Here is a 20199-nt window from a genome sequence, read left to right on the forward strand (position 1 = left end):
GAATGTGTACAAGATATCACCACAGGACTACACGTTTCCGTTATGCTTGTTCACTGATTAATATAATTTTTAGAGAGGCCATATGCTCATCAATTTCATGCGCAGAAAAATACACATCTGTGGCCTTACACATACCTGCCGGTTTTGCTCCAGCAGTTGTTGGCGGAAGCGGGTGTCCTCTTGAACTCTGGCTTCCTCCAACTGGCTCTGGCGAACGTATGCGGCAGTAGCCGTCACCACAGCACCATCGAGTTCCTGCTGCCTGGGCTGTCTACGGGGTGCCCGTGGCTCTCGAGGGGTAGGCTGCGGCACCTGCGGGGTTGGCTGCGGCACCTGCGGGGTTGGCTGAGGCACCTGGGTGGTAGGCCGCAGCACCTGGGGGGTAGCCGGTGGCTCTTCATGCAAGGCAAAAGCAAAGACCGCTCATTCACTCTTATCCGACCTACACAGATTGATTGTCCTAACCAGTCACTTTGAAATGTCATTATCGCTACATAGCTACACAAAACAGGTAGCTAGAGCAAAAGATGCCACAGAAAGTTGCTGGTAGCAGTAACCCATAAGAAGCACAAGGAATCTCTTTTACAACATCATGTCATTTGTAGTCTTGCATTTCTCCTCCATGAATAAGAGCTGGATGTTGGACACATAGGTAATAACAGCACAGTGACGTACTTTACTTCATAGCAAGATGATACAGCAACTGCAAACAACAATGCTACTACAAAAGCTAGGTCACTGCCTTACGTGTAAGGCCACTTGGCCCAGCAACAGCTGCAGGGCCCGACACCACGAAAGCAGTTGTCGCTGGTGGATGTCTGCGGGAACCGCTGGGCCCTGCAGCTTCCTCTGAACTTGCGTCGTCCTGCAATCAGAGTAGTTTTCAGACATTGCGAGCAGTGTGTGCAATGCGCATCATGTACACAAGTTGCTGCTCAGAGTACATAACTTATATTGTCACTTGCACAAAAAAGGACTTAAAAATTTTGCAATATTGTGTTACAATGTAATGCTGAAAATTTGTGAGGTCACAGCAGGTCACACAAACAACACTTTTTAAAATCCAATGTACGCACCTCGCTATCGGCGAAGTACTCAGGGGGGGAAACAAGGACCCCTCCTGTCCTCATAAGGACGTCGAGGACGCGGCCGTCGACGCCACCCACTTTGCCACCTCCAGTAGCCCTGCAAACACGGCAACAACGACAACGTGAAACGACGTTACTGTCAGCATCATTAGAAGCTCACCTCTTCTCGCTCGCTGCCCTGGCCGCTTCTTTTTTCGCTTTATGCGCCATCTTGGCCCAATGGTTGCGCCAACGGCTGGTGGTCTTTACGGCTGGCCCCTGTGCGTTAAGGACCGCCGCCACCTCCTCCCACAGTTCGTTTTTTCGAGCAGCAGTCATACGTGGCGAGAACTCTGTAGAAGCTCTCGCCAGGTATGGGTGCTGCTCGATGAACTGCACGAGAATAGCCGCCTGCTGTTTCGACACCCGCGGCCCTTTTGCTGCCATTTCCTCTTTGTGAACATGGGAATTTCAGCCGGCCCGCAGCACAGTAAGAAATTTTTAGAGGCAAACATTCTGTCTAAGCTAAGCGCCTGCATAAAGTGCTCACTACGACTTTTTTCTGCCTTTTTATACCACTAATGTAAAAAAAGGTGAAGTCACTACTCACATTTAATGTTATAACAGCTTCTTACTCTGAGCGTATCAGTGCAGGAAGTATTACCGATGCAGCGATAACTTTGACGAAGCTATCGTTATGTCATGGCGGTGCCCTATGGAAAATGCCTTGACAGTTCTCGATCCACTATGTTGCAAAGTTTGACCTCGGGGGCTACGGATAATTCTTCTTGGCCCTTCCTAAAGAAGAAATTATCACACGTCAGACATGCAGCGAAAACCACACGACAATGCAAGCACTACACGTGCAATAGTTACTCACCTCAATCAGTATCTGACGGGGGCGGGGCCGCAATTACGGGCACGCAAGGGGCTGTCAGCTGTTCACAGGTAAACAAAGGCTGCCATTTTGCGTGCGCTCAACGGCATGGATTGGATCCACATCTGACTACTATGTGGCTGCGACTTCAAAAATAGAGCACTTCATTTGCATTTCTTTGGACTGCGGCAGCTTTTGCGTTGTAATGTAACAAAATGAATTTGCTTTACGCAGCACGGAAGTCTGCTTTTATTAAGTGTCGTTTTACAAAACAAATTTGCTATATAGTCCCGGAAAAAGAGAAGAGGATACGAAAGAAACATCCGGCCAATGAAGGGAGCTTTTGATTGGACGATCCAAGAAAACGTCGTGCCTACGTATACACAATTTCCAAAATCGATGACGTCACGCGAAAAGGCATTGGCATGAAAAAAGTCATTTCTACAAAATCGCACCCCTGACGTCGCGTGATTGACAGACAAAATGGGCGCGGCCCGGTCATTTTCGACCAATGGCTGCTCGGTGATGGCGGCAAAAGGCATAGAAAAAGTAATAGAATTCCTACAAAATGGCACCCCAGGAGTCCGTAGATCGCCGCCGCCTTCTGCCCCGGTGCCTGGCAACGTTGGGTGCATCGCGCACGACGTTTTTTTCGCACGGGCGAGACTGAGCCGCGATCGTCGGCGCCCCTCGCACACTCGCGCGGCCGCGCTTTTATCGCCCTTGGACACCATACGGAACCTCGCGGCGACGGCGGAAATGCGCTTGCAGTGTCATTTAATTGCGATCGCAATAAAAAAATATATGATTTATAGTGTTTTATCCTTCATGTAACTGTACTAAATATTGACACATTCAGTGAATTGTGTATAAAATTTACTTCGAGGGCCCTTACACATTCATTTATAAATTCTGCTTTTATTCTCGCGTTTTTGTCAATTCTTGTTTATTTGTGGTGCTCATCTAGTGCAGTGATTAAAAAAGTGTAGGTACGTATGGCAGAGCTGTTTATTCACAATATCACACAGTGTTTGAAATGCTTGATAAGCTAGAAAGGAACGAGCTGTTTCTCGCTCACGGGTATAATGGGGCTCTTCAAACTGCTATGTGCGGCTCTGTTGCAACCTTTCGTAACCGTAAAAAAAGGGATAAAGATTTGATTTCGCCTATGTGACTACCACGTTCCAATTTTATAAACTTGAATTATTTCTGCTACCGATAAGTACAAAATATAACTTGTTATGTAGCAGCGTGTCGTCTCGAATGCTCGGATAATTTCCCTTCTTCCAGCATCACTCGTGCCTGCTGACACTTCGGTGTAGAGCCGAGCTCTCTGCCGCCTCGCTGGAAGGGCCCGATGGTAAAATCTGAAGCGATAGGTGGCCCCCAAGCAGCCCCGAGCGCCGCTCCTCCGCGCTCGCCGGAATGCGCCTTCTTGTCGTCCGCTGCGGGTGCGAACAGAGAGACGCCATTGGCCGCTTTCTAGCGCGTGCGCACTCGAGCTCCAGCGCGCTTCGATTTTTCAAACTGAGCGGCGCGCCTCTGCGTCGACGTAGTAGTACGCATCGCTGGGGGTGCACCATGCAGGCGACCCTCTTCACGGCGCTCTTGCTGGTCATCTCAGCGGCCGTGACCAATTCGCGCGGCTGGGTTGCCTCCTCACAGGTCAGTGTGCTCACAATGCTCGGGTTAACTCTCCTAAAACAAGATATGATTGGCATAAACTTCTTTCTAGCGAACGTGAGATAGGCCACAGGTCGTATAAGTAGTATCGATACGGCTCATTCCACGGCAAATTGCAATAAATTACAAGTAATTATGCAAATAAACGTACGAAACGGATTCTGAGGTTAAACAAAACTGGGATAACGTGTGACAATTTATTTAACTTGAATCGCGCGGGATGCAATGCACGCTATAAAAGGCTGGTAAGAATGACTGATGTGCCAGCGCATTAAACTTGCAACCAAGACAAACGTTCACTCGCACAGTCTAGGCTTAATAAAATAAAAGAGCACGATTGGGGCCGAATTGTGGTTTTAAATTCTCCTTGTCTTTCTCTATGTAGAACTGCAGCGCTATACAATATTCTACATTGTAAAGATTGTTTCGTATTAACATTCATTTTTTAACATTACACGATACCGCTTATTTTGTCTACAGGAGCCACCATATTATCAGTGCAAATCAGAACTTGGAAAAATGCCTTTGGTTGCCTGTACCTTCGGCAAATGCCTGGTGAAAATAATAGATCAAGAAACAACGATCATATAATAATAATGCCATAAAATGTGAAAAGCGAGAACAGATCTTGGATTTCTCCGAATATCTTTAGTTTTGAGCAAATTCTAGACAACATCAGTTACAGAGGCACTCTGGAGGACTCAAAACCAGGAGCTGCTTCTCCGATGCTTTTCTTAACGACATTAGGGACACGGTTAAAAACTTACAACGCCTGAACGCTGCATCGAATATTCTTAGTGGCAAACCAGTTTACTGGGTTCATTGTTTCCTCAAGTGCGTTACAAATCTGGAAGCCATTTTTAATGTACCAACAAGTATTTTGCCTTTCATAGTTTTACGGAACATTGTGCATCGTTTAAAAATTTGTGCATGACCATATCGGTAAAAAGTACGTGATTTCAAGCATTTTCTTCTAAACTCTAAGATAAAAGGGACCGCCGAGAAAAGTGAAAGCATCCGTTTTCCTCCTTCAGACGAGAAAGTTTTTGACATAATCATGATTTATTGGCATCCCCTTTGAAACGGGTCGGCGACAAATAGTCACATGGTATGTTTCAGCTAATCGGATACGCTGTGCATGCTTTTCAGTCTAGAATCTGGCTACATCTTTGTAACCTTAAATATAATGCAAGACCAACTAGCCCAACATTCCTAATCTCTTATCTGTTCCTTAAAACTTGTATATTTACCTTGTACTGTTACCTAGGCTTGCAACAAATCAGGACCTATAAGTCTCTTTGCTTTTTTTCCACCAATGCCCTAAACGTCTCCTGCTTAACTCCACCGCTGACTGGTTAATGCTTCAGTTCACTTTATATCCCAGCGCTTGTGGAACGTGCAGGTTAATTCTCGCTGGGTAGACAGACCATCGCATCCCATTAGTATGAACTGAGTGTTGTCTCCGGAGATTCGCTGCTGCAGACAGATGCCTCATCCTGTAGCGTATATAGCGTAAACCACCTTAGTATATTTTCTCTCGTGTGCTTTTGCCCTGAGAACGCCAGCACAAGCCGTAATCAGTCTAAACTGTTCAAGAGCGGTGTAGCGGTTGGAAGCCTTCTGGACACAGCGCAGAAGAGCTGCTGCCATAGGCGGAAAGTTTGCATTTTGCCGGGAGGGCGGGGAAGTGCGACCAGCTTGCCGAACCGATGTGTGTGTATATATATATATATATATATATATATATATATATATATATATATATATATATATATATATATATATATATATATATATATATATATATATACCGACACGTGGACTTGTTTATATTTTTCGGCTGAGAGCTTTTCACCGTCTAAAACATCTCAGCAGAAGTTTTTCGAATGTTACCGATGGTTCGTACCGAAGCTTGCATAATCTGATTGTATGTGTGACGTGAATTCTGTAGAAATTTCTGGAAGACACGCGGGCAACACCGATTACTCTGGAACCTTCGATGACTCGTGTATAAAAACCGACGCGCTTGACCAGCACATGATATTTTCGACGATCCCCGACTCTCTTCGCCGCTGTCGTGTGTAGCTTATTTTGGAGGGCACAGGTTCGCCCAATAAAACGCTAGTTTCATCACTCACAGTTTCGCAACTTTCTTCACCGTCACTACCACGCGACATCTGGTTGAGGTCCTTTTCATTCATGTACCGGACGCGCCCGACAAGTCGTAATCAACGAACCCCGACGAATACACTGATGCCGATTGCCTATCATGCGCCTCCAGTGGCCCAAATATTAAGCGTGGGCGACTTCGCTGAACAGCAACAAGCAGACCCGGAGCTAAAAGGCCTCGTCGAGTATTTGTGACGGAACAGCGACGTTGTCCCTAGTGCATTTAAGCGAGGGTTGTCTTCGTTCTCGCATCAAAACAAACTACTCCTAAAGAAGAACTTCTCGCCAGTCCGCGCCAAATACCCTCAACTTGCTTATAGAACACAATACGTAATCGCGAACAATTCGTCGTGTGCGGCCCTCGCGGTAACGTCAGGCGTGCCGCAAGGGTTGGTTCTCGGTCCTCTACTTTTTCTCATCTGTATTAATGATCTGGCTTCCTGTGTGAAATTTTCAACTATTAGGCTTTTTGCTGATGACTGCGCTATATATCACAATATTACTGACCTCAATGATTCTCGTAAACTTCAAAACATTAATAACGTTCTGTTATGGTGTAACAAGTGGTCTATGAAGCTTAACTTAAGCAAATGTAAATGCATGCGCGTATCACAGCGTACCAATACTACTAATCTGCATACATATTTCCTAAATGATAGCCCTCTCTCAGTTGTCTCATCGTTGGGCTAAACACCACCAGCAACCTTTCCTGGCATATGCATGTCGACATATATTGAGGCGAAATAGGTTTGCACGTGTTGACACGGGACCCTTAAGGCGAGAACGACGAAGTTCGTGGTTGCGCGCGTGCTCTCCGAGGACCAGCCATCGCTAAAGGCAGACGTTTTTTCTCAATCTGTCGGTGCTAAACTGTTTTAGTTGTCATAGCTGGGTGACAATATGTAGCAATGCCAATCGCATGTTGGGCTATTTGCGCCGAAACTTCTCATCCGCGCCATCGTCACTGAAACTAACTTTGGAGCGAGTTTGAAGCGAACTAACATTAGTTCGCTCCAAACTAGAATACGCATGCGCCATATGGGACCCAGCTAACATTACGCTCATAAACAGCATAGAAGCCATTCAAAATCGTGCAGCGCGTTTCATCTTATCAAACTACTCCCGACATGCTAGCGTTACCTCAATGAAGACAACACTTAACTTGCCAGAACTTTCTTTCCATCGTAGATGCTTCCGCCTTTCGTTATTCCATAATATCTACCACCACAACCCTTTGTTGAACGAACAGCTTATCACCCAACCGTCATACATATCATCTCGCTCTGACCACAGTTTCAAAGTTGGTGTGCCATCTTCACGTACTAAACTTTGCAGTAATGCATTCTTCCCTAGCGCAGGCAAAGATTGGAACCACCTTCACGCCACCGTTGCAGCCATCCTGGATACCGTCACCTTCAAAACCAGCATTCATTAAACGCCACCTGAATATGTCTTTGTACATTGCACAATTTTAAGTTATGTTCACCCACTCCTTTCTGTAATGCCTTCGGGCCTTGAAAGTATGTTAAATAAATAAATAAGTAAACAATACGTCCAGAAATACTGCGCGCCTTACATGACGATCCCACCGCTGGGCACCTCGGATTCTCCCGTACGCTATCGAATACAGGAAAGAGGAAAGCTATTACTGGCCACGCCTGACCACCGACGTCGCCCGTAACGTCAAGACATGCCGAGACTGTCAGCGACGCAAAACACCACCGACAAGACCAGCGGGATTACTACAGCCGATCAAGTCTCCTTGCCGACCATTTCAGCAGATAGGGATGGATTTGTTGGGACCCTTCCCGACGTCAACATCTGGAAATAAACGGATCGTCGTGGTGACAGATATCTCACCCTGTTCGCTGAAAAAGAAGCTCTGCCAAAAGGTAGCGCAGCCGAAGTGCCAAAATTCTTCGCGGGGAACATCGATTACTCTTCAACCTTCGATGACTGCCTTCGCCGCTGTCGTTGTTCCTTGAACCAAGCCTCTATTTGAGGGCACACGTTCGCCCAATACAACGCTAGTATCATCACTCACAGTATCGCTGCTTTCTTCAGCGTCACTACGACATCAATATATATATATATATATATATATATATATATATATATATATATATATATATATATATATATATATATCATCAGCCTGTTTACGCCCACTGCAGTTTGCGGCAAAGGCCTCTCCCATACTTCTCCAACTACCCTAGTCATGTACAAATTGCGGTCATGTTGACCCTGCAAACTTCTTAATCTCATCCGCCCACCTAACTTTCTGCCGCCCCCTTCTAAGCTTCACTTGCCTTGGAATCCAGTCCATAACCCTTAATGACCATCGGTTATCTTCCCTCATTACATGTCCTGCCCATGCCCATTTCTTTTTCTTGATTTCAACTAAGATATCATTAACTCGCGTTTGTTCCCACACCCAATCTGCTCATTTCTTATCCCTTAACGTTACACCTATCATTCTTCTTTCCAAAGCTCGTTGTATCGTCCTCAATTTAAGTAGAACCCTTTTCGTAAGCCTCCAGGTTGTGCCCCGCACGTGAGTACTGGTAAGACACAGCTGTTATATACTTTTCTCTTGAGGGATAATGGCAACGTGCTGTTCATGATCTGGGAATGCCTGCCAAACGCACCCCAGCCCATTCTTATTCTTCTGATTATTTCAGTCTCATGATCTGGATCCGCAGTCCCTACCTGTCCTAAGTAGATGTATTCCCTGACCACTTCCAGGGCCTCGCTACCTATCGTAAACTGTTGTTCTCTTCCGATGCTGGTTAACATTACTTTAGTTTTCGGCAGATAAATTTCTAGACCCACCCTTCAGCTTTGCCCATCCCGGTCAGTGAGCACGGATTGCATTTGGTCCCCTGAGTTACTAAGCAAAGCAATATCATCAGCGAACCTCAAATTACTAAAGTATTCTCCATTAACTCTTATCCCCATTCTTCCCAATCCAGGTCTCTGAATACCTCCTATAAACACGCTGTGAATAGCATTGGCGAGATCGTATCTCCCTGCCTGGCGCCTTTCTTTATTGGAATTTTGTTGCTTTCGTTATGGAGGACTACGGTGGCTGAGGAGCCGCTATAGATATCTTTCAGTATTTTTACATACGGCTCGTCTTCACCCTGATTCCGCAATGCCTCCATGACTGCTGAGGTTTCGACCTAATAAAACGCATTCTCGTAATCAATGAAAGCTATATATAAAGGTTGGTTATATTCCGCACATTTCTCTATCACCTGACTGATAGTGTGAATATGGTCTATTGTTGGTCTATTGTTGGTTGTGAATATAGTCTATTGTAAGGACCAGGCAATCCTGCCTGGTCGAAGGTGTTCCTGATTCTATTTGCGATTATCTTAGTAAATACTTTGTAGACAACGAACAGTAAGCTGATCGGTCTTTAATTTTTCAAGTCTTTGGCGTCCCCTTTCTTATGGATTAGGATTATGTTAGCGTTTTTCCAAGATTCCGGTGCCCTCGAAGTCATGAGGCATTGTGTATAGAGGGTGGCCAGTTTTTCTAGAACAATCTGCCGACCAACCTTCAACAAATCTGCTGTTACCTGATCCTCCCCAGCTGCCTTCCCCCTTTCCATAGCTCCCAAGGCTTTCTTTACTTCTTAAGGCGTTAGTTGTCGGATTTCAAATTCCTCTGGACTATTCTCTCTTCCATTATCGTCGTGGGGGCCACTGGTACTGTATAAATCTTTATAGAACTCTTCAACCACTTGAACGATCTCATCCATATTAGCAATGATATTGCCGGCTTTGTCTCTTAACGCATACATCTGATTCTTGCCTATTCCTAGTTTCTTCTTCAGTGCTTTTAGGCTTCCTCCGTTCCTAACACTATGTTCAATTCTATCCATATTATACTCCCTTATGTCAGCTGTCTTACGCGTGTTGATTAACTTGGAATGTTCTGCCAGTTCTATTCTAGCTGTAGGGTTAGAGGCTTTCATACATTGGCGTTTCTTGATCAGTTCTTTCGTTTCCTGCGATAGCTTACTGATATCCTGTCTAACGGAGTTGCCACCGACTTCTATTGCAGACTCCTTAATCATGTCCATAAGATTGTCGTTCATTGCTTCAATACTAAGGTCCTCTCCCTGTGTTAAAGCCGAATACCTGTCCTGTAGCTTGATCCGGAATTCTTCTATTTTCCCTCTTACCGCTAACTCATTGATCGGCTTCTTATCTACCAGATTCTTCCGCTCCCTCCTCAAGTCTAGGCTAATTCGAGTTCTTACTATCCTATAGTCACTGCAGCGCACCTTGACGAGCACGTCCACATCTTGTATGATGCAGGGTTAGCGCAGAGTATAAAGTCTATTTCATGTCTAGTCTCGTCATTCGCGCTCCTCCACGTCCACTTTCGACTATCCCGCTTGCGGAAGAAGGTATTCATTATTCGCATCTTATTCTCTTCTGCAAAGTCCACTAATAACTCTCCCCTGCTATTCCTAGTGCCTATGCCATATTCCCCCACTGCCTTGTCTCCATCCTGCTTCTTGCCTACCTTGGCATCGAAGTCGCCCATCAGTACAGGGTATTTTGTTTTGACCTTACCCATCGCCGATTCCACGACTTCATAGAAGCTTTCGTCTTCCTCGTCATCATGACTGGATGCAGGGGCGTACATCTGTACGACCATCAATTTGTACTTCTTATTAAAGTTCACAACAAAACCTGCCACCCTCTCGTTAATGCTATAGAATTCCTGTACGTTACCAGCTATATTCTTATTAATCAGGAATCCGACTCCTAGTTCTCGCCTTTTCGCTAAGCCCCGGTAGCACAGGACATGCCCGCTTTTTAGCACTGTATATGCTTCATTTGTCCTCCTAACTTCACTGAGCCCTAATATATAATATCCCATTTACTGCCCTGTAATTCCTCCAATAGCACTGTTAGACTCGCCTTACTAGATAACGTTCTAGCGTTAAACGTTGCCAGGTTCAGAATCCAATGGCGGCCTGTCCGTATCCAGGGATCCTTAGCACCCTCTGCTGCGTTGCAGGTCTGACCGCTGCCGTGGTCAGTTGCTTCGCAGCTGCTGGGGACTGAGGGCGGAGGTTTGATTGTTGTGTTCATATGGGAGGTTGTGGTGAAGTACTGCACCAGGGTGGCCAATCCTTCGCTGGTGAGGGAGTGTGTTACCGGTTTTGGTCACCGGGATCAGGCCACACTCGAGGCCTGTTTGTGCAATTTCATCAACACGCGTTTTTTTTATTCCGCTGGAAAAGTGCGTCGCTGAGTTATGGCTGAGGAATACTGTGTCAAATGCTGTCAATATATATATATATATATATATATATATATATATATATATATATATATATATATATATATATTGTAGTAGGATATCTCTTATATATAGCTTTCATTGATTACGAGAAAGCGTTTGATTCAGTCGAAACGTCAGCACTCATGGACAGACAGACAGACAGACAAAGAACTTTAATGAAAAGGTCCTGAGAAGCTTTGCCCTAGGGCAGAGCTGCGGGCCGCTCCCACGTGGGGACTGGTAGGCCGAGCCTAACCGCCGCATCGTGGGCTCTCTGGACAGCCCAAGTTTGACGTGCATATTCTGAGCTCCGGATGGCAGAGCTCCATTCTTGTTCTGTGATGCGATTGGGTCCCTGTAACGAGGGGCATCGCCAGAGCATGTGTGCGAGATTGCTAACAGCCCCACAGTCGGGGCAAGTAGAGCTGAAAGCCTCTGGAGTGATCGTGTGGAAAAGGGCCAGGTTTGGATAGCACATCGTCTGAAGCATGCGTAAAGTGGACGCCAGAGGTCTAGCCAGTTTGATGTGAGAGGGAGGATAAGTCCTCCTACCGAGGTGATAGTGCGTAGTAATTTCGCTGAAAGTAGTGAGAATGTCCCGAAACTCGAGAACCCCGGAGTCTGAACTCGATCCTGCTCCCGCGCGGTGGGTTAGTGCGCGCGCTTGGGAGTGGGCGATGTCATTCAGATTGGGGAACGAGTCAAGCTGGGGGTCGAGGTGAGCTGGAAACCACGTGATGGTGTGCGGAGAGATTGTCTTGTTCTTGGGAATCTTGTGAGCCTCCTCAGCGATGGATCCTGAAGGGAAAGCCCTCACCGCCGATCTCGAATCAGTGAAGATTTGCGTTCTGCTGTTGTCTAGGAGTGCTATAGCAACTGCGGCCTGCTCCGCTCTGGTTGGTGTAGAGCACTTCAGGGAAGCCGCGTTCACTATCTGTCCGTTGTGATCAACGAGGCCAATGGTGAAGTTAGACGACTGTCCATATTGGGCGGCGTCGACAAAACATGCCGAGTAGGGATCGTCCTTGGTACGCTTGAGGAGGGCGAGGGCTCTTGCCTTGCGTCTGCCTACGTTGTGTTGAGGATGAACATTACGGGGAAACGGTGCAACTCGTATGTTGTTCCTTTGATTTTCTGAAATTTCATGTTTCCGCTCTTCCATGAGGATAGGGTTGATCCCAAGAACTGCCAGTATCTTCTTTCCAGCCGGGGTACAGGATAGACGGGCCAGTTGGGCTGACTCCTGGGCCTCGATTATCTCGTCCAATGTGTTGTGCACTCCTAGTTGCATAAGAGGTCCGTGCTCGCCCGTAACGGAATGCCTAGTACTTTTTTAATACTTTTTCTGATCAGGGTATTTAATCGTTTCTTCTCGTAGTTATACCAATTGTGCATGGCTGCCACATAAACTATATGACTCATGAGGAAGGCGTGGAACAACCTGAGGAGGTTGTCTTCCTTTAAGCCTCCACGCCTATTCGAGACTCTGTTGATGAGTCTTATCATGTTCTCAGTCTTGGCTGTGAGCTTGTTGAGCGTCGTATTGTTACTGCCATTGGATTCGATGAACATGCCAAAGACCCGAATGGTGTCTACTCTGGGGATGGTACAGCCGCTTTTAGAGTGGAGTTTGATGTTTATTTCAGATAACGGTTTCCAGCCTCTAGGTTTGGGACCTCTCCTGACTGGCCTGTAGAGCAGGAGCTCAGACTTGCTAGGGGAGCATCTAAGCCCCGTATTTTCCAGGTACATCTCTGTTTCATCTACAGCCTCCTGTAAGCCTAATTCAACAGCTCCTTCGCTTCCTCCGGTGCACCAGATTGTGATGTCATCAGCGTAGAGCGTATGATTGATCCCTTCTATGTTGGAGAGCCTTTGCGATAATTTGTTCATGGCGATGTTAAAAAGCAGTGGAGAGACTACCGCTCCTTGTGGCGTGCCTCTGGGGCCCAAATTGAACTTGTCGGACCTGAGGTCACCGATTGTGAGCGTGGCCTTGCGATCTCGTAGGAACGAGCTTATGTACCTGTGGAAGGCGTCTCCCAAATTGAGCTCTGAGATGGAGTTCAGAATGTTAGCATGGGATACATTGTCAAAGGCTTTCTGCAGGTCCAAGCCTAGGATACCTCTGATATCTCTTGTGGTGTTGTCAATGATTTGACATTTGATGAGTTTCATCACGTCTTGCGTTGACAGGGCCGGACGAAAGCCGATCATGTTGTACGGAAACAATCCTTGTTTCTCGATGTGCTTAGAAATTCGATTGTGTATGACATGTTCCGCTACTTTCCCCACGCAGGACGTGAGGGAAATGGCTCTGAGGTTTGATAGACTCGGGGGCCTTCCAGGCTTTGGAATGAGGATGACCGAGGCCATTTTCCAGGACTCCGGGACAACCCCTCGTTCCCATATTCCATTAATCTCCTCTGTCAACCATTCTATAGAGCAGTCGCCCAGGTTTCTGAGGGCGCAGTTGGGGATGCCATCAGGACCAGGGGCAGACCTGCCATTTATTTTCTGGAGGGCTTCCCTTACTTCGCATGCCTTGAAGGGGTTATCTAGCTCGGGGCAAGATGAGCCTTTGTAGGGGGGATAGTCTTCGTCACTCGAGTTGCCCAGTGGCAGATACTTGCGAGCGAGTCTGTCGAGTACGGTCTGCAATGTCTCTGATTGTGATGCCTGGTGTAGAACCTTCGCTATTACTTGTCTTTGGTTTGACTTGGTGTTGGTATCATCGAGCAGATGCTTGAGGAGGTTCCATTTAGCTCCAACTCTTATCTGGCCATCCACGGAATTGCAGACCTCATCCCACTGTTGTCTGCTCAAGGTTTGGCAGTGATCTTCTATAGTTTTGTTGAGGTCCGCGATCTTTTTTCGGAGCCTTCGGTTGAGTTTCTGCCCTTTCCATCTGTTCAACAGTGACGTCTTAGCTTCTAGAAGATGAGCGAGGCGGCTATCCATCCTGTCTACCTCCAGTTCAGTCTGGATTTTCTTTGTCGCCGCGCTGATATCTTCCTTTAACTGTTCAGCCCACTGCTCTAGGCTAAGTGCTGAGTCATGTGTTTGTGCTCGCTCTTCCCTAATCTTGCGAAAGTAATCCCAATCTGTAATAGTGAACTCTTTGAGGTCCCCGCTTCTCACGTTGGCGGAGGTGGCCAGGGTGTTGTGGTCACTGCCAAGGTCCACTTGGAGGTTGGACCAAGATGCCGATTCCACATTCCGTATGAAAAAGAGATCGGGTGTGGTATCCCTAGAGCAGGAGTTGCCGATCCTGGTCGGAAAAGCCGGATCTGTTATAAGCGTGAGGTTATTATTGACTGTAGTTTGCCATAGGTCAACGCCCTTGCGGTTAGCTTGTTGGTACCCCCATGCTTGATGCAGAGCGTTGAAGTCTCCGGCCACCAGGAGTGGAAATCTCTTGGCCTTGCTTGTAGCCCTGTTGATAATTGCCGCAAATCTTTGCCTGAGGTCTTTGGGTGTACTGTACATGTTAAGTATAAATATACTTGTCTTGAATGGTCGGCTGGGGATGATTTCAACAAGGGAGTGTTCAACCTTATTGGAATCAGCACCAATGTGCTGATTCCCCTCTTCCCATCACCATATTGGGTATGCGACTTATAGCCTGGTAGGGTGACCGTATCTGTGAGCGTTTCTTGTAATAGGATTACATGTGGCTTTTCCGGGTGGGTCCGAATGCACTGTTGGAGGACATTCCTTTTACGATGGAATCCCCTACAGTTCCACTGCCAGATATTAATTACCCTGTGATGTGCCACCATGGTGGGACGTAGCAGATAGCTTGTATTATAAAATGCTGCGGAGCGCAGCCGCTGCCGACCTTTCAGTGTCGGTGTTATTCACTTTTTCCAACGGTGTAACTGAAGCCATTGTAGAAACGTGGCGTTGCAGATTGTCGCATCTGATTCCTAGTGCTCTGACCGCCTCCGCAAGTTTGTCAATAACAATTTGAACAATTTTATCGATAACAATTTTATCGATCGTTTTTTCCAATTTTCGAACACTGGCGCTCTTGTCTGAGGCATGAACTGCCAGCGCCTTCTTTTTGGGTAGACCATTGGCAGTCGGTTCCGCTACGGGGATCTCCATGGGCGTTTCTACTGCAGGGGTCTGACTGGGTTGAACTGTCTCTCGCTTGCTGGCTTTTTTTAGTTCTGCAATTTCTGCTGTGAGCTGCTCCATTGCGTATTTTAACGAAGCGTTTTCTCTTTTCAATTGTGCAATCCTGTTATGCTCTGGCGATTGACCCCCCGTTACCTTTTTCGGTGATTCCTTCACCCGGTCAGCCCATGTGGTACCACGGTGAGCAGGCTCCTGGATCTGAACTGCAGGCCCCCGGGAACGAGAGTGGCCTCTGGAGCGAGAGCGGGTCCCAGGTGCCTTGCGGCCCCTGGAAGACGAGCGTTCCGTCGAGCGACCTCTAGAAGGGGCACGGTCCTGGTAGCCGCAATCTTCGCTGCCAGGGTCTCGGGATCGGCTCCTGGATCTGTGCGAGCTGCTGAGGGCCGGCTTGAGAGGGGTTGGCGACCCAGTTGGTTGTTTGGATTGGTCGCGGTTACGCCGTTCTCTTCTCCGTTGTCTAACTACAAACGGAATTTGGAACCTTTGCTTGCAGGTTCTGTCAGCCGTGGGATGAGGGCCTCCGCAGAGGGTGCACTTCGGTGTACATTCGTGCTTATCGTCCGGGTTGCTCACACCACAGCCGCGGCAGATGGCATTTTCAGGGACTGGGCAAACGTCAGCTCTATGGCCAAGCTTTCCACATGCATAGCAAACGTCAGTTTGTCTGCGATAGAGTGAGCATTTGATCAAACTGGGACCGCATTTTACGTAGTCCGGGACTTTGAGTCCATCAAACAGGATGACTACCGTGCCTGTGTTCTTGATTCGTCTCGCCTCGAGGGCACTTGGATTCTTGGGTTGAATGATGAGGCGTTTGAGCTCCTCTCGATCGATGGTGGGATCAATGTCACGAATAACCCCCTTGCACGAGTTTTCGGGGGCTGCGATATATGCACTAACTTCGTAGCTTGCTTGTCCAATAAGTATAACTTTCACATTGCCGTAGGCCATGGCGTTGCGTTTCGATGGTGTGCTTGCCACCAATATGTTTTGAACCATATTCGGACATTTAATATCCTCCGCCGTATCCGCCTCCGTAAGTCTAGCAGCGGTAGTGAGGGCTTGGGCAACTGTGAAGTGGCCCATCTTCTTGATGTCCACTCCTCCACGGGGATGGATTATGATTCGAACATGCTCTTTCGGTAGGCGAGGAAATCTCGAAGCAGTCGTTAGCCGAGTCTTGACACTCGCCGTAGCCTGGCTTTTATTCCCGCCACGTCGCATGTCGGTGACTCGGCTGCCCTGCCCGAGCGGGTCCTGGATGATGGGCTTTCGCTTGTGTAATGCCGTGGTCCACCCAGCGCTTTCATTGACTTCGTCGGGAGAGATATCCTCACCCTCAACGGTGATTTGCATAGCCGTAGACATCGTGGCTTGAGCGTGCGGAACCGCGCTGAGCTCGCCCGCCGAGCCTCTGGCGGGCAGAGGTCGCACATAAAAGTCCTCGAGCGATTGGGAAAATGTCCACCCACCGTTGAAAACTTGGTATCGGCGGAATCCATGCAACTTTAGCCGTCGATTGGTGCCGACATCTTCAAGATTGAAGCAAGTTCTCAACCTTAATCATGTAGAGAAGCAGGAGAAGCAGATATTGACGCACGCTCTCGTTTCTTCTTCCTCGTTCTCTTCCTCTTCCTCATTCCTCGTGATGCCTCCACTCATGGAGGCATCACGGAATCGGGGTGTAGACAAGCCAGCCGTATGTAAAAATACTGAAAGGTATATATAGCAGCTCCACAGCCACCGTAGTCCTCTGAAAAGAAAGCAACAAAATCCAAATAAAGAAAGGCGTCAGGCAGGGAGATACGATCTCTTCAATGCTAGCCACAGCGTGTTCACAGGAGGTATTCAGAAAGTTGGATTGGGAAGAATTGGGGAGTTAATGGAGAATACCTTAGTAACTTGCGATTCGCTGATGATATTGCCTTGCTCAGAGGACCAATTGCGATGCATGCTCACTGACCTGGACAGCCAAAGCAGAAGGGTGGGTCTAAAAATTAATCTGCAGAAAACTAAAGCAATGTTTAACAGTCTCGGAAGAGAACAGCCGTTTACGATAGATAGCGAGACACTGGAAGTGGTAAGGGAATACATCTACTTAGGGCAGATAGTGACCGCGGATCCAGATCATGAGACTGAAATAATGAGATTAATAAGAATGGGCTGGGGTGCGTTTGGCAGGCATTCTCAGATCATGAACAGCACGTTGCCATTATCCCTGAAGAGAAAAGTGAATAATAGCTGTATCTTACCAGTACTCACGTACGGGGCACAAACCTGGAGGCTTACGAAAAGGGTTCTACTTTAATTGAGGACGACGCAACGAGCTATGGAAAGAAGAATCATGGGTGTAACGTTAAGGGATAAGACAAGAGCAGATTGCGTGAGGGAGCAAACGCGAGTTAATGACATCTTAGTTGAAATCAAGAAAAAGAAAAGGGCATTGGCAGGACATGTAATGAGGAGGGAAGATAACCGATGGTCATTAAGGGTTTCGGACTTGATTCCAAAGGAAGAGAAGCGTAGCAGGGGGCGGCAGAAAGTTAGGTGGGCGGATGAGATTAAGAAGTTTGCAGGGAAGACATGGCCACACAGTAAGTGCATGACCGGGGTAGTTGGAGAAGTGGAGAAGGAGAGGCATTTGCCTTGCAGTGTGCTGCTGCTGCTGCCGCCGCCGCTGCCGCTGCCGCTGCCTGAGCTGCTGCTGCCGCCGCCGCCGCCGCCGCTGCTGCTGCTTATTATTATTATTATTATTATTATTATTATTATTATTATTATTATTATTATTATTATTATTAATATTATTATTATTATTTAAGGAAGACAGTGATCACGAGCGCAGAGACAGCAGCATCGGCAGCATGAAGCGCGCAGCGGAGGCTTGAGCTAGGGGGCTGTGCTCGGTGCATCCTAGAGCCGGCGGTCGCTACGAACCTCAATAAATCTCCTTTATATGTGGTGGAACCGTGCGAGGTAACGTTCCACTCTACCATCCTGGAACTCCGTTCTCGGACGCTACCCTCTGCCACGCTGGATGCCAGCCAGCATCCTCTCCCATCGCAACCCGTCCCTGGTGCTGGTACCGTTAGCCAGCGTGAGCATCCTATCTTCAGCGTAACCGACGGCAACGACGTTGAAGAGTGGCTGTCGTCCTACGAACGGGTGAGCGTTCACAATAAATGTAATTACTCGGAGAAGTTGGATTACGTATCATTCTACCTCGCGCGGGTGTGGCCAGTCTCTGGTTCAGAAATCATGAGAGGGATATCCGAACATGGTTGGCGTTGAAGACGTCGATTACGGAAGTATTTGACCAACCCACCGTCAGGAAACTCCAAGTTGAGTAGCGTTTGCCTACACGCGGACAGGACACGGGTGAGACATTCACCAGCTATATAGAAACGGTCTCGATTTGTGCAGGTGCGCGAACGCTGCCATGGCGGAAAAGAAAAAGATCATGCACGTCATGAAGGGAATCGATGATGACGCGTTCTAAATGCTTCAGGCCAAGGACCAGCGCACTGTTGGCGGCGTTATCAGCTTGTGTCAGAACTTTGATGAATTACGTGGGCAGTGAGCTCTGACAAGGCGACGTCCCACACTAAATGCGGCGTCACTGAGCAACCTGTCCACCGGCCCCGAACAAGCCTCCCTGATAACCCAAATCAAGGGTTTCGTCCGCGAAGAAGTCACACGACAGCTATCTCTGGCGTCCTTTACTCAGGAGTCTGCCAGGACGTCGCCGCCTCATCTCTGTAACGTGATCCATGAAGTGGTCGCGGTAGCGCTGCCGGCTGTTCAAGAGCAAGATGCCGTGGCTATGCCGCTCAGCTATGCTACGGTTGCTGGAATGACCCCTCGCAGTGTGCCCGTATGTCGTTTCCAGCAGCCTGTGCACTGCCCTCCCCCTCCGGTCCCCTGGGCCACAACTGCCGTCGCTAAACCGTGGCGTACGCCTGATAATCGCCCTCTATGCATGGAGGTATCCTGGTCATGTCGCAAGATTCTGCCGCCGCCGAACGCAGGCGTTCGATGACGATCGACGAGCACCCTATGTGCTGCCTGATTCAAATGCACCTTACGGACCATCCGACCCATCACCAGCTCGCTCCCAGCTTGATCGCTATCCTCGCTTCGAACGCTTCCGGTCACCCTTCCCACGTCGTCAATCGCTTTCCCCGTTGCATCAACGACCCGTCTCTAACGAAGAGGGAAACTAGACAACGCAGTTCTCGAGGCAAGAGCTGCGCAAGTGTCGACATGCCGATGTCCTCCTCCTTTACCTGCCAAGGTCATTGATGTGTTTATCGAAGATGTCGCTACAACCGCTCTCGTCGATACCGGTGCCGCTATATCAGTTATGAATGCCAGGTTTTGCCGCTCGCTTCGTAAAGTGACGACGAGACGTCGTCACTTTACGAAGCGAGCGGATGTCTGGATTGTCGCTTCGAACAGCGAGTGCTCAACCCATTCGCCCTACCGCTGCTTGTACAGTCCGTGTAACCATATAGGACGTTTTATACACGATTGAGTTCATGTTTCTTTTTTTTTTATCTTGCTCCCACGCCATTATTCTAGGATGGGATTTTCTCTCACGCCACAATGCCATCATCAATTGCGCTCGGGCTGAGATTGAACTTGTTGGGCTCGGTTTCTGTACCACAATGCCGACAAATAACCCGTTACTCTTCGCCACGCAGGTGTTCATAGCTATCGTCACCCAAGAGCAGCTGTCATAACGGATAACTCCGGCTATCAACACGCCAGTGGATTGTGCACTTCTGCCCCTCATCAATGAAGCTTGCACGTGGTCACCTTGTATGCCATTTGGCGTCTGCATCACAGGAATCGACTGCGCAACTTCATCTGTGTCAGCGCCACCATGCGACATCTGGATGCTAGATTCCCTGTGGAAAGTCCCATCGGCAATGACACCCGTGCTCCACCCAAGTA

General features: G+C 48.0%; 2 protein-coding genes across 3 annotated transcripts in view; one reads left to right on the forward strand and one right to left on the reverse strand.

Moving 5' to 3' along the window:
- LOC126529881 (uncharacterized) lies at positions 1 to 2030 on the reverse strand. Of its 2 annotated transcripts, XM_055070045.1 has the most exons (5): positions 1948 to 2030; positions 1249 to 1865; positions 1077 to 1185; positions 748 to 865; positions 1 to 395 (listed from the first exon to the last, which is right to left on the reverse strand). In XM_055070045.1, exons 2-5 carry the CDS (start codon positions 1512 to 1514, stop codon positions 70 to 72), a joined length of 819 nt encoding a protein of 272 aa, XP_054926020.1. In that variant the 5' UTR covers positions 1515 to 1865; positions 1948 to 2030; the 3' UTR covers positions 1 to 69. The 2 variants fall into 2 exon arrangements, with proteins under 2 accessions (XP_054926020.1, XP_072144168.1); XM_072288067.1 differs by having other exon boundaries at positions 1 to 375; positions 1249 to 1991.
- A 1463-nt stretch (positions 2031 to 3493) lies between these two features.
- spab (space blanket) overlaps positions 3494 to 20199 on the forward strand; it is a 326364-nt gene continuing 309658 nt past the window's right edge. The window contains exon 1 of the mRNA XM_050177348.2: positions 3494 to 3609. Within this exon, the coding sequence (XP_050033305.1) occupies positions 3526 to 3609 (84 nt within the window). The 5' untranslated portion in view covers positions 3494 to 3525. The remainder of the gene's footprint in view (positions 3610 to 20199) is intronic.

This window comes from Dermacentor andersoni, chromosome 5 (assembly GCF_023375885.2).
Source record: "Dermacentor andersoni chromosome 5, qqDerAnde1_hic_scaffold, whole genome shotgun sequence".
NCBI lineage: Eukaryota > Metazoa > Arthropoda > Arachnida > Ixodida > Ixodidae > Dermacentor > Dermacentor andersoni.

What these genes read in the sequence shown, in the direction of transcription:
- LOC126529881 (XM_055070045.1), bottom strand. Translation starts at nt 1,514, where the DNA reads ATGGCAGCAAAAGGGCCGCGGGTGTCGAAACAGCAGGCGGCTATTCTC. An exon ending in AGTACTTCGCCGATAGCGAG is followed by an intron (nt 866 to 1,076) that starts GTGCGTACATTG and finishes CTCTGATTGCAG; the next exon opens with GACGACGCAAGTTCAGAGGA. An exon ending in TGGGCCAAGTGGCCTTACAC is followed by an intron (nt 396 to 747) that starts GTAAGGCAGTGA and finishes CCTTGCATGAAG; the next exon opens with AGCCACCGGCTACCCCCCAG.